General features: G+C 40.7%; 1 protein-coding gene across 2 annotated transcripts in view; it reads left to right on the plus strand.

The window, feature by feature from the left end:
* The window catches only part of AASDHPPT (aminoadipate-semialdehyde dehydrogenase-phosphopantetheinyl transferase), a 61,551-nt gene that overhangs the window by 23,908 nt on the left and 23,166 nt on the right, over positions 1-14,477 (plus strand). For both annotated transcript variants that reach the window (XM_038398261.2, XM_038398280.2), the window contains exons 3-4: positions 10,170-10,291; positions 10,905-11,066. In XM_038398261.2, coding sequence (XP_038254189.1) covers positions 10,170-10,291; positions 10,905-11,066 — 284 coding nt within the window. The remainder of the gene's footprint in view (positions 1-10,169; positions 10,292-10,904; positions 11,067-14,477) is intronic.

Genomic DNA, 14,477 nt, shown 5'->3' on the forward strand with positions numbered 1-14,477 from the left:
ATACTTATCCTTGGGGACCCAGCCTACCCCTTAATGCCATGGCTCATGAAGCCGTACACAGGCAGCCTGGACAGTAGGCAGGAGCTGTTCAACTATAGGCTGAGCAAGTGCAGAATGGTGTTAGAATGTGCATTTGGATGTTTAAAAGCGTGCTGGTGCAGTTTACTGACTCGGTTAGACCTCAGCGAAACCAATATTCCTATTGTTATTACTGCTTGCTGTGTGCTCCACAATATCTATGAGAGTAAGGGGGAGACGTTTATGGCGGGGTGGAAACTTGAGACAAATTGCCTGGCCGCTGATTACGTGCAGCCAGACACTAGGGCGGTTAGAAGAGCACAGCAGGGCACGCTGTGCATCAGAGAAGCTTTTAAAACCAGTTTCATGACTGACCAGGCTACGGTGTGACAGTTCTATTTGTTTCTCCTTGCTGAAAACCCACCCCCTTGGTGCATTCTACTTCCCTGTAAGCCAACCACCCTCCCTTTTCCCCCTTCAATCACCACTTGCAGAGCCAATAAAGTCATTGTTGTTTCAAATTCATGCATTCTTTATTAATTTATCACACAAATAGGGGGGATAACTGCCAAGGTAGCCTGGGAGGGGTTGGGGAAGAGGGAAGGACAAGGCCACACTGCACTTCAAAACTTATTTAATTCCAGCCTTCTGTTGCTTAGGCAGTTCTCTGGGGTGGAGTAGTTGGGTTCCCCGAGCCCCCCCACGCATTCTTGGGTGTCTGGGTGAGGAGGCTATGGAACTTGGGAAGGAGGGCGGTTGATTACACAGGGACTGCAGTGGTGGTCTCTGCCTTTCCTTCACCTCAACCATATGCCGGAGCATGTCAGTTTGATCCTCCAGTAGCCTCAGCATTGCATCCTGCCTCCTTTCATCATGCTGCCGCCACTTCTCCTATTGCTTCAGCCATCTATCCTCTTATGCTTCCCTCCTGTCCTCACATTCATTTTGTGCTTTCCTGGACTCTGCCATTGTCTGCCTTCATGCATTCTGCTGGGCTCTTTCAGTTTGGGTGGACTGCATGAGCTCAGAGAACATTTCAACACTTGTGTGTTTTTTTCGCATTCTTATCTGTGCTAGCCTCTGGGACAGAGATGCTGGTTGCAGCATTGAAACATTTGCAGCTGCGGGAGGAAAAAAAGGGAGATTTAAAATTGAAAGACACATTGGCCATTTACAAGGAGGGGCTGATGTTTTCGGGTTAACATGCAGCACAAACCCAACTCCCCCCCCCCCCACACACACACTTCTCTGGGATGATCACTTCACTCCTCCCCCCCACTGCATGGGTAACAGCGGGGATGATTTCTTTTCAGCCACAGGCACAGAGCCCAGCAGGAATGGGCACCTCTGAATGTCCCCTGAATAAAATTCTCCTATTTCAACCAGGTGACCGTGAGTGATATCACTCTCCTAAGGCTAACACAGAGAAATAAAGAATGGATGTGGCTTGAATGCCAGCAAACACCAGGACCACACGCTGCCATGCTTTCTTATGCAATGATTCCAGAATATGTGCTACTGGCCTGCCTTGGTAAAGTGTCCTATCATGGAGGACGCAATAAGGGTGCCCTCCTCAGAAACCTTTTGCAAAGGCTTTGGAAGTACCTCCAGGACAGCTTCATTGAGATGTCCCTGGAGGATTTCCGCCCCATCCCCAAACATGTTAACGGACTTTTCCAGTAGCTGTACTGGCCGCGAATGCATCCCAAGTCTTCAGGGCAAAGTAATCATTAAACACGCTTGCTTTTAAACCGTGTATTTTATTTACAAAGATACACTCACCAGAGCTGCCTTCTCCTCCTTCAAGGTCCGAGAGCCTAGGTTGGGAGGGTTGGGAAGGTATTGGATCCAGGGTGATAAACAGTTTCTGGCTGTCGAGGAGAATGGTTTCTCCACTTGCCTGATGTGCACTATCATCGTCCTCGTCCTCAAAATCCTCATCCCTGTTGCGTGAGACTCCTCCCTTTCAGGAGTCCATGTATAGAGGTGGGGCAGTGGTAGGGGCACCCCCTAGAATTTCATGCAGTTCATCATAGAAGCGGCATGTCTGGGGCTCTGACCCCGAGTGGGCGTTTGCTTCTTGGGTTTTTTGGTAGGCTTGCCTAAGCTCCTTAAGTTTCATGTGGCGCTGCTGCAGGTCCCTGTGATAGCTTCTGTCCTTCATGCCCTTGGAGATTTTTTTAAAATATTTTGTCATTTCGTCTTTTGGAACGGAGTTCTGATAGCATGGATTCGTCTCCCCATACAGCGATCAGATCCAGTACCTCCCTTTCAGTCCATGGTGGAGCTCTTTTGCGATTCTGGGACTGCATGGTTTATCTCTGCTGATGAGATCTGCACGGTCACCTGTGCTGATCAACTTGCCCCACTGGCCAAACAGGAAATGAAATTCAAAAGTTCGTGGGGCTTTTCCTGTCTACGTGGCCAGTGCATCCGAGTTCAGAGTGCTGTCCAGAGCGGTCACAGTGAAGCACTGTGGGATAGCTCCAGGAGGCCAGTACCATCGAATTGCATCCACACTAACCCAAATTTGACCTGGCGATGTCAATTTCAGCGCTATTTCCCCTCATTGGGGAGGAGTACAGAAATCGATTTTAAGAGCCCTTTAAGTCGACAAAACTGGCTTTGTTGCATATATGGGTGCCGGGTTAAATTGATCTAATGCTGCTAAAATTCGACCTCCATTCGTAGTGTAGACCAGGACTAATAAATTTATTTGAGCATAAGCTTTCGTGGGCTAAAACCCACTTCATCAGATTCGTGGAGTGAAAAATACATTAGGCAGGTATATATATTACAGCACATGAAAAGATGGGAGTTCCCTTACCAAGTTGGGGGGTCAGTGTTAACGGGGACAATTCAATCAAGGTGGAAGTGGCCTATTTCCAACAGTTGACAAGAAGGGGTGAATATCAACAGAGGGAAAATTACTTTTTGTGCAGCTTCTGGATGCTTGTCAATTTAACTCTAATTGTATTATTTGCAAACAAAAATAATATTTCTGAAATAATTATATATTGTAGGAAAGAAAACTGTTTTTTCCCTGAGATAGACAAGATGACCATAAAGGTCTTTTCTGTCTCTAATTTCTGATCCTGTGATTCTTGAGCAACTACAAATATATGAGTATCTGTCCAGAAGGGTTAGTGACCATTAGAGATGCAATTGTGTTTTTCTAATTGAAGGCATCAGTAACACCCTCAGCTAGTATCTCAGCCTGACAACTTCAGTTCTGTTTAATCATCCCTGAACCCTGAGAAAGCATTCCAAACTGAAACTCACATAGAGTATACCCAGTGACTGCAGCTGAGACTACTTGTGTGAGTATGTCTTACAGAAATGGGCTCTGGATAACGTATTCTGTAGGAGCTACTCACTTTGAGTAAGCATTGCAAAATCAGGCCCACAAAAGCAATATACCTAACATATATATGTGCATTCAACTAATCCCTTAAACCATGCCATATATGGTATTGCTTTGGAATGGATTAAGAATTCCCCATGGAGGTTTATGACCTTGTTTGTTACTATCGCTTTAAATCTACGAGAATCCTTTTTCAGTACTGCTTTGAGTTAAGTAAGCAGCAGGGGTACTATTGCAACCTTGATAATGCAGGACTTTAGCATCACTTTGCTAGCCTAATTCTTCACAATCATAAAAAAATTTTCAAGAGGGTTTCTACCGTATTTTTGCAGTATAAAATATTTATGATTCCAAAAGGAGTCTGTTTTTAAGTTAAATAGCAGTCTCTTATTGTCTCTGGATTCCATTGCATAGGTAGTAGATTTTGCCTTGAGAATTCCTTTATTTTTAGTCTGGATTCATTACTATCTTTAAAATATTTTATGTACAAAAATGCCTTATGCGTACATACAAATAGCGCTGCCAAATTTCATTTACAAAGCAGAGGTTGTTTTTTTTTAAATAAAAAAAGCAGATGTACTGCATATGTAACAATCTCAAACCCTCAAATTGTGAATAAATCAAAGGCAGCTTACACTGAAATGTCAAGAGGAAAGGTGTTTTGGGCCTCGTAAAACCAGAACATAACAAAGCTTTACCAAAACATGGCAACATAAGGCTACATTTAGTTAAAAATAAACTACCTGTTAAATAAATGGTCCCTACTGGAGGCTGAATTTTGTGTGGTTCTTTGTAATTCTTCATTTGAGCCTGTAATCCTCCATTTGTGGAAGAAGGTCTTGTTAGGATTTTTACTTTTAAGGCACTTTGTCTAGTAGCTTCTCAAGTATCTGAGATGATAGTACATGCTTAAAAACTTACGCTTGCCTTGCTTTATTTTTATTTTCCTTTAAGTACAAGCTATCCTAAGTACCCTCCTATTCTTTGCTCACAAGCTCCCCACTATTTCCATCAAAACAAGAATTGCCCTTTCTTCAATATGTATGTTTTCCTTCAACAATGCTGAGTATGGCTGAAGTACCATGAAATTCTATGTGAACAGAACTCAAATTTTTCAAGTGTAGGAGTTCAATTTATTTTGATGTAGCCCATGAAAATGTTTCCAAACAGTCAGGATTGTGTATCTGTGATTCAGATGGGGTCAGCCTTGTGCCCAGATGATCATAACACTTTTTGTGAGAACCAGTTCCACCTTCTGGATTGAAAGGAACGACGCTTCCCTAGGACAAATCTGCAGAGCTGCTGTATGGTCATCTGTGTATACATTACATATATGTAACAGGGTAGATATCCATGCAGACTGAGCTTCTGGCAGAACTTTTCTAGCTTTATCCAGCATAGAGTAGGGTATAAACACTGCTTGTGTAATAATGCAAGTCTAACCAAAGAAAGAGCCTCTGTGCTGATTACACTTATTTAGAAGTCCTTTAGGAATCTCTCTTCTTCTATTGCTAAGTAAGAAATAACATGCAGCTAGAAAACCTGCTTGAAATGTGCCATGCAGATGTGCAGTTTCTGGTCTGCTATAAGTAATAAACTATCTGAAAATTCACTTGCAGGAAAGAATTCTTTGTCTGCAGCAGGATCCCCCTTCTCACCAGTCTAGGCTGGGAAGGGCTTCTCCAGGGGTTCTTAATTGCCCTCTGCCCCTTCCCAGACTAGGAGTTGCAGTAAGGGTGGGGGTGCAGCAGAGGAGCTGTCATGTTTCCCACAGGATGGGAAGAGTAAGACTAGTCACACTGAGTTGCTGGCTTCTTTCTGCTCTGCTCCCATCCCCTCCCCTCTCCTGTCAGAAAGGTGGCAGGTTGATGAGGGAGAGAGCTCTGTCTGCATCCTGCAGCAACCCAGCCTGAGCGGCTTCTCTATCTCAGGAGACGGAGCAGTGGGGCAGGCAGCTACTTCGGGAGGGGTGCCCTCCTGACCCTTCCCTGCTCTCCTTCCCTCTCCCCCGCCACCCAAGGAAGAGATGAAGCTTCTTGCCTCTGACTGAGACTGACTCCAACCCTGGTCCAAAATCCCATCACTTACAAAATATTCTTGGGTTGCCAACACTGACATAATGTTAAAGTTTAGACAGGCAACGTTAAGGTTCTCTAATCGTGTGTCTATAAATTAAAGTATTCATTGACAACTTTCCAAATTTCTGCATATTCAGGTGTTTTTGTAAATGGGAGATAATTCGATGGCCTTAGATTTAAATCTGGCAGTGTTTTTGTTTTGAAAATTTTAAGTTTCCATAAATTATGGTCGTGTTTTTGTTCTCAAAGTAATGTTAAGGAGGGGAAGTGTGTTTATGCATTAAAAGGGGAACACCTGCATTCTCTATCCTCTGGCCCAGACCCTGCAGGAAAGTGTGAAGAAACTGATTGGGACATGGAACAGTGTGATGGTGATTAAGAGCAGAGTGGATTTGATTTAAATCAATTTGATTTAAATCACTAATCAGGAAGACTCTATTTAATCATGGATTTCTACATAAAAGTGCATTCTTGTTGGTAGTTATAACCTTAATACATATTCTTCACAACTCTGAGAGAGTTGTAGGTTTCAAATTTAGAAGGTATACACTAGACATTTTTAAAGTGATTTAAAAATCACTGCTGCCATTATAGGTTTTCCCTTCTAGTGAGAGAATGGTATAGTAGATCTCAAGTCAATTAAGACTACACTCAGAAAGACCTCAAGACTTCTGGAATATGCTGCTCAAACCATTTCACTTCTGTTTCTACTGCCTGTCGTTTCCCTTCTCACATTTATCTCCAGACTACTTCTCCTTGTCCAGATCTATTCCGCCCCCAACAATCTTCTCTTCATTGAACTTTTTGAAACTTTGCACTTTTAGAGAAAGGTAAGGGATTGACTCTATCTACACAAATTTGCAGAGGGACAATAGGGTTGAGGTCTATTATTTCTCACATATATTTTTTATTTTTTTATTTTATTTTAAAACATTTTTTGCTGTTAACAAGCATGTTATCTCTGGAGAGACAAATCCAGTTTGAGAACTGCAAAACTAAGCATCTCTGATGGTATCGTGTAGACTGAGCTCCATTGGGTAGATAGAAAGATTCACCTAAATAATCTATACAGAAGCCCCTGGAACCTTATAAGATTGGGTCCCTAATCCATGAATTATTGGAACTAGTTTACAAAACTTTTCTTAAACATTACGTGAATATATTCTCATACTATAGAATTAGAATTTATAATCCCTATTCCATGATGAGATATCTTTGAGCTATAATGTTTCTTAATTATAACTATCTTTAGATAGGTTTTTTCCCTCAAAAAGCATTTTATCAAAAAAATCTAATTTAAATAAAACTTTTTTAAAATTGATTTTTAGCCACCCTGATTAAGAGAGAATGAAGGAGCCTGGCCCTAGGTAGTGTGGTGGGAACAGGACTGGGGAGAAGCCACCACTGGGCTGGTGTTAGGAGTGAGAGTTGACTCGGGACAAGGCAGAGAGGGAAATGAAGATGAGGAGGAGTCAGAGGAGGAAGGAAGCGGTATCTGGGGCTTGTAGAGGAGAGTGACAGGATTTTTCAGTGAAAAGGAAAGGATTGTTGAGGATGAGAGGCCTACGGAGCGTGTCAGGGGAGTGAAACTAAGGAGATGAAGGAAACTAGGACCAAAGAGAAGTAGGGAATCTGAGGGGCAGAGAGTGGATTTGGTCTGGATGGGGAAGGGACTATAGGAGTGGGAGAGGGAATGGCAGGCAACAGTCTGCAAATCGCATGGATGTGGTGGCTCTGGACTGATGGAGGTGAATGAGAGGAAGAAGGTCTGAGAGCTGAGGGTAATGTTCTGAGTAATCTGATTGTGAGGGAGCTGGAAACTGCAAGTCCAGCAATTTCATGAACTCTATAGGGCTGGATTTCCAGCCGTGCAATTTCTGGGCTTCAGGGGGAGACTGCAGCCCAGTCCTTCACAGCTCTTAAACTGTGGAGTCTCTGGAGCTGGTATTGTAGTTTTCTGATCATGAAAGGGATAAGGGGAGGTGAGGGGTTGGGAAAGGTGGTCCATAAGATAGTCTTTCCCTTACCTGAGGTTTTCAGAACTCCCAGCAGGGTAATAGGAATAGATCAACAGGAACACAGCAATTCAGTCTGATGAGATTCATGCAACTAAGCATGCTCTATCTAAAACTGCAGTTTATTAGATTTAAGCACACACAAACATGGGCAATAGATTTAGAGCATCCCAGATATTTACCTAACATCTGGAAGGGTATTGAGTAATTAACAGCAGGTGTGCAGTGGCCAGTTGCTCACCCCCCAGGGAGAAAGGGTGTCAGTAAAAAATCTCAGGATGGCTTCAGAGGATTGCTCCCAAATACAATCTGTTAGCTAATCTTTTATAAAACACATAAGTCATAATGACTCCTATTATAGCATCACTTTTCTAACTTTCAATAAACTTAATATCAGAGACATCTAGACTCAAGGTTTTCCAACCACCAAGGTTTTTAGTCTCAATTGTTTACTTGTTTGTCCTCTCCTCCTGGCAGAAACTATAGCTAGTTTTGACCTTGCTTTTAAAAGCCTGTCTCCAAATTAACCCTTAACTACTTGGTGTTCTATTTCATTATTTCAGGATGACTGAACGCACATAATATGGTTGCAATTAGCTTGATCACATTCTGGGTTATACACTCCCCTCAAATCCAGGGCATTCGTCCATAAGACAGTCTTTCCCTTAAGAGATAGTCGATATTATTATTTATTTTAATTGAGAATACAGTTCCTGATCTAGGTGGATCCTTTGCCTGACGAGGTTTTTCACCAGCACATTAATTTGGTAGTATGGCACGCCTCCAGTTTTAACAATACATCTCTCCCCCCTAGTAAGAGCAGGACTTCTGGCCTCCTTGGGTTGTTCTGGATCTTTTAATCAGTTGGTTATTGCAACTTCTATCTATCTGTCAGAGGACACTGCTCCTTAGCTATAATGTATTCTTGAACCTGGTTAGGGCTGCCGTTATCACCTCCCATCCAAAATATCACTCCTATGTAAGACTTTTGCAACTAATAATTTGGTTCTTGCTAAAATGGAAAGCAAAATAGGTCAGAAAACCTAAATGTTTGTTTTAGTGTGAGGTATACTTTAGCCATATTAATTAATTGAATACAAATTAGTGAAGACATTATGACAGTGCCATAGTATTTATTACTGGCAAAAGAAACTCCCAGAAATGAGCCCAAAATAAAAATGTGTATTTAGAAATATACAACCTGTCAAAATACCTTCAATTTGTAGAATTTTCTGTATGTAGATTCAGAGCTGGACAGCCAGAGAATGGCAGCTGTTGACCAAGAGCCCAGATCTGAAGGCTGCAACCACCCCCTATAATAACCTTGCGACACCTCCCCCACCCCCAGCTCCTTTTTGGATCAGGACCCCTACAAATACAACACTGTTAAATTTCAGATTTAAATAACTGAAATCATGAAATTTACAATGTTTAAAATCCTTTGACCATGAAATTGACAAAAATGGACTGTGAATTTGATAGGGCCCTAAATATAACTGCACATTCTGCAGCATCTTAGTGAAAAGTAAAATTAAGACTGGAATGTAGAGGAAAGTGTTTCAACCACAGGAGAACTGTTATTGAAATCTATGGCTGCACTGATTTTTAAATGAAGACTTTTACCATTTTAAATACATGTAAAATACATTTTCACCCTCATGCTTGACTATTTAAACATATTTAAATGTTAACTTGAAGCTTCTTGTTTCTGCTCACATAACTGTATCCTGGACTTAATAAAATCTGATGCAGAAGGCCTAAGTTAAAAGGTTAGCAAAATGCTCCTTCAAGTTGCTGTTATACCGCAACGTGCTCACTACGCTCTGGCTACTATAAATCATCTTGTTCATTCGGAGACATACATGGTGATATCAACTTCTGAATCCCACCATACCAACACACATCTTGTCCCTTCTGGTTCCATTAGAAGGAACTACTTTTAAAATTAAATTTTTATATTTAACAAGAATTTGGAATAATGGATCTCAGCCAGCGTGGGTACAGCATTTTCATATTGTATGGTTACTGAGCTATGCCATACAATGATGATGCAGATCATATGCTGAGTGCAGGTGAATGCACATGTGAAAAATAAGTGTATAGTTGCAGGTCAGCTACGATACAGCATCCCTGCACTTCAGGTGACTCAGTCTAATTTTAGTACAGTGATAGGTAAATATAAATACTGTATAGTATATTGATTTATTAATATTACATTAAGAAATCAAATATAGAAAGCTGTGTGCCTATGCTGACTATTTTCACAGGTGACTAATGATGGGGTCAACAAAATGATTAGATGCTGTCATTTTAGACTGCTGAAGGTGTGGGATTTTTTTTTATGGCTTTATTCCTCAAATATGCATCTTTTAAAGTTAGCACTTTAGCTGAGTGAAGACTTTTTTTGCTCTTTTACTTTCTTTAAAATGTATAATTTGTCATAGTCGGCTTTCATCAACATCTGTACACTTTTAATGTGTGGGCTATATTTACATTTCTTTGTATTGACTACAGCTGCACTTACAGTCTTGTTTATTTTTGAGATTTTCAAATAAGCTTAGTTCAGAAATATTTTTTCCTAATGAATGTTGTATTATGACAGTTATTTCTTGGAATAGTAACATAAGGCAATTCATTTGCTTATAACTTAATTTTGTATTAAAATATTTGTTGTAAATATTTCTGATTTTACAGGGAGTGGTTCAATTCCAGATTTCTTTCGCATTATGAAACGACAGTTTACAGAGGCAGAGTGGAGGGCAATCAAGTTCATAAATAACGAATGGATTCAGCTAGATATGTTCTATAGGCACTGGGTAATATATTTTTCTTTTTTTAAGAACACAAAGTATAATCTCTCAGAGAACACACTTTATCAAAGCAGTACTTAATGTCATAATGTAAAACTTCATTAGTTGCACACACAGATACAATTATCATTAGATTACATCCTTGGTGGCTCAGGATATCTGTAGGTGTGTAAGATGGTCTGTCCTGCAGCTGAAATTCTTAGGAAAAACTGTGGCTGGCCTTATGCATACATGGAAGTATAGTAGAGAGGTTCCTAGTTCATCCATCAGGGGACACAATCTAGCCCTTGATTATTTCAGAATTGTAGGTCATTTGTGTGTGTGTGTGTGTATTATATATATGCATATGTATTACAGCACTATAGATTTGTACTGTTCCTACAGATGAGTAAACTGCCTATGGATGGATTCTGCTCTTAGTAATTATACCAATGTAATCTGGAGTAATCTCAAACTTACACTTGTCTAAGAATAGAATTTATTTGACCACAGTTTGTGGTCAGAGATGACCTTTCAGTATAGATTGAGTGATATGCTACATGTAATTGTGTTGCAGGTAACAATTTTAGCCATTAAAAGCAACAAATATGAAATAAACGTATGTCATTTTGTATTTTAGGCACTAAAGGAAAGCTTTATAAAGGCCATTGGGATTGGAATAGGCTTTAACCTGCAAAGGATTGAATTTAATGCCTCTCCATTGCAGCTGGAGGTAGGGAAGGTTTACAAGGAGACAAAAATGTTGTTGGATGGAGACAAGGAAGAAGGATGGATTTTTGAGGTAAGAAATCTGCCAAAAAAATTTCTGTAATTAGTTCTATCACGCCCTAGTGAGCAGGCTCCCGTGCCACTACCCATTATAACTGCTGAGAGGGGAATCCCTGCCTCTGCTGCCCTGGATCCCTGTAGTGTTTTCATGCTCCTAGAATCTCAGCAGACTGCAGCACTGAATCCTTCCTTGGTCTCTCTGGTGTATTTTCTTGGCACTGACTCTGTCTGCTACCACTTCTTGGAAAGGGGGCTCCTCAGCCCACCTATCCCAGGCTTCAGGACAAGCACTGACTCCAAACTACCCCAGTTACTTCAAGATACCCCTCTCCCAGATTTGCACCCCAAAAGTGTGACACTTGGTTCACAGTTTAACGCTGTCTAGGGAATGCAGCTGTTGTGAAGCAGTTAATGTGCAGAGAGATACTTTGTTCAGAGTTTAACATCTTTATACTTCAATTATTTAGAGCACATGAGTACAGATCATACAAAACAACCATCTGAAATAGCAATATTCCTCACGTTCTATCTCACTCTTCCTTGGGCAACATCTGGAAGGCAGGCAGACTGGGTGTTTCTGCTCATGCAAGCTGTTGTGTACTAGAAGCCCCTCTCCTTCATGAAGCCCCTTCCAGCTTCAGTGGCCTTACTTTTTCCTGCCCTATCCATCTCCTTTCTGATCCCTGTTACTGTACATTTCTTTATCTTAAACCTTTCTGGTCACCTGCCCTCCTTTGTTCTACTTCCGGTAAGTTTCCACTGCTCCCATCTTCCACTCTCTTTTCAGAGGAATCAACTCAACTGAATTTTCTAAGAATGCAGCACATCCACTGTCCCAGATGTTTTCACCTGAACAGGGTCACTTGCATTATGGTTGCACTGCAGCTGAGACATGCGTCCCAAAATGGGCAGACATCCTCTCACTAGCTCTCCCAGTTAGCATGCTAAAAATAGCATTGTGGATATTCTAACAAGGCAGCAGCTCAGGCTAGCTGCCTAAATCCAAACCCACCTGACCCTCTGGGTCTGATCTTGGATGTCCTAGCCAGAGTCAGTACCCATGCTGCTATGTCCACACTATCTCTAGCCCACTACCTAGAGCAGAGCTAGTGCAAGTCTGTCTACCCTGGATCGGAAGCATATTCCCAGCTAGAGCCCTGCGCAGAACTAGTGTAGAGCCCCACAGGACCCGCTGCCATAATAGCAGGAGCAGTGAGTGAGATTAAAGAATAGTTCCATTCAGGGCTCTATTCCCTGCTGCAGTGTAGATATACCCTAAGTCCCAAGCGCCTTCTGCAGTATCTGGTTCCTGCATGTTACAGGACTTGTCAGCAGTGCTGGACCCACATGTATGTAGGCACTCATGACAGTAGATTTACATAATATAATTTCACAATATCAAATCAGAATTCTTAAATTGTACAGATATAGCCTCAATTCGACACAATATTTATAAACAATCTCAGACTGTACATTATGGTTGTGTTAGAGTTCAGTTTGAACTGGAGTTTTAAACCGGATTGAAAAGAAGGACCAGAACGTTAGAATATAAACTTTGAGCACTAATGGAATTTTTCATGGTAGTTTGAGGGGAAAAAAAATACAGAAAGAAGAAACTGCTATTTTTGGTCATCTACTCCCTTCCCTCTCCTGGAGCAAGATAGACAGACTTCCTCATCAAATACCCTGTTATCCTTGTGAAAAACTCCCTATGCTGAGAGGGGAGACCAGGAGTTCATATCTCGCTTCTTATAATACCTGAAATGTTTCCATTTTGAAGACATTACCCGCAGCTTTGTAAATCATGTGTGCTGATGGAGTTTACTTTAAACAGCCAACTTGTGATATATATCTGTTTTAAAATTTTATAAACAAACAGGAATGAATGTATCAGTATAATTTTAAGCCTTGTGGGGTGCCAGCTGGCCTCTCTGTATTCCTGACATGCATACAACTGTTTTGTGCATGTCTAATGACATTTAGGCTTGCACTTGTTAAAAACTCTCCTTTTGCCAATCTGTACCTACTGTATAGTGTGTCCTGGTTTCCAGAGGGTCATTATGTCAGGGATTCATAGTAATCTGAGCTTTATATAAATAGACAATCTTGGAAAAAATTGTGACCAATTTTGTAGTATATAAAACTTCCATGGTAGATCTAACAATATGTAACTAGTGTAGTCTTTTCAGTCCCATTGGCTACTAATCCCATTAACTATCAGCATTAATTAAAATTAGATTGAAGGAATAGTTAGTTTCAACTACCAATCTCCAGCCTAAAATTAAGCACTGCTTTTCCTTTGTTTTTTCTTCCTTCTTGCATTTTTCATACTTTCTAAATGACATTTTTGTCTGCCTGTCCCATTCTCTCTTCAGCTTCTTTCTGTGCATTTTGTGCCCCATTTCTTTATAGATAGAGGGCTAGGTCTCACTTTTTCTTTTGGCTATGATAACATTTACTTATTATTTTTTGTCCTCGATACAAACTCTTAAAAACCTTTTAACTTATAGCCCTGTGGTATGGACTTGTGAGAAATCTAGTATGGTGTTCAAATCATTCAAGTAAAAGTCACCTTGCAGATGGCATATTGGTGAGATTTCTTACTTTGTGGTCTCTGTTGTGTTGTTAAAGTGAATCAACATCCTCTGTCAAATGAAAAGATGTTTGTTAGGGAACTTACAGCTTATCTTATTTTCTCAGAGGAGATATATCTAGAAAAGCAAGGCTTGTTATAGTCTGTCCTACCCCTGTTGATCACTGTCCAGACCAGTGCCACAGAGGGATTCCATTTACATTACAGGAATAAACCTCAACCCAACACCTGTTAAATCTTGTCCCAGCTCTTCCTAAGTGGTAAACATTAAAAGCACTAGGACTTTTATTGACTGAAATAGCCAGTACCTCATGCAAAGAAAGATCTTCCTTTTCATCTTGAAATACATAGACTGACCTAAAAGTAGAAACCCACCCTGGATACATTGGACTAACTGTTGCCTTGTGTCAAACCTTCCATTTCTGAGCAATGTCACAGAGAAGATAGCGAAAAGCTGCCTTCAGATTCACCTTAGTGAAACCAGTTTCTTAGCCTGATGCACACTGGGTTCAGGGCATGAAATGAAAATCAAACCAGTGGCACAAAACTGATGATTTCTTGCTGTTGATGAATAAAGGGCAGACAGACATTCTAATTCTCTTGGAACTCTCTGCAGCTTTCAAGGTGGATAAAAAGCAATACTTTTTTGAAAACTTGATTTTTGTTGTTTAAATTTTTTTCTTTTAAAAACAAAATCTGAGTTTAACATGAAGTATGTTAAGGCCTAAACTACGTATTATAATCTCAAACCATTTAAATAAAAAAAAAAAAATACACACTTTGAATCCATGAGCCTCTATCAAAAACTGAGTTAAAGGCCGCTGTTTTATA

Source organism: Dermochelys coriacea, chromosome 1 (assembly GCF_009764565.3).
Source record: "Dermochelys coriacea isolate rDerCor1 chromosome 1, rDerCor1.pri.v4, whole genome shotgun sequence".
NCBI lineage: Eukaryota > Metazoa > Chordata > Testudines > Dermochelyidae > Dermochelys > Dermochelys coriacea.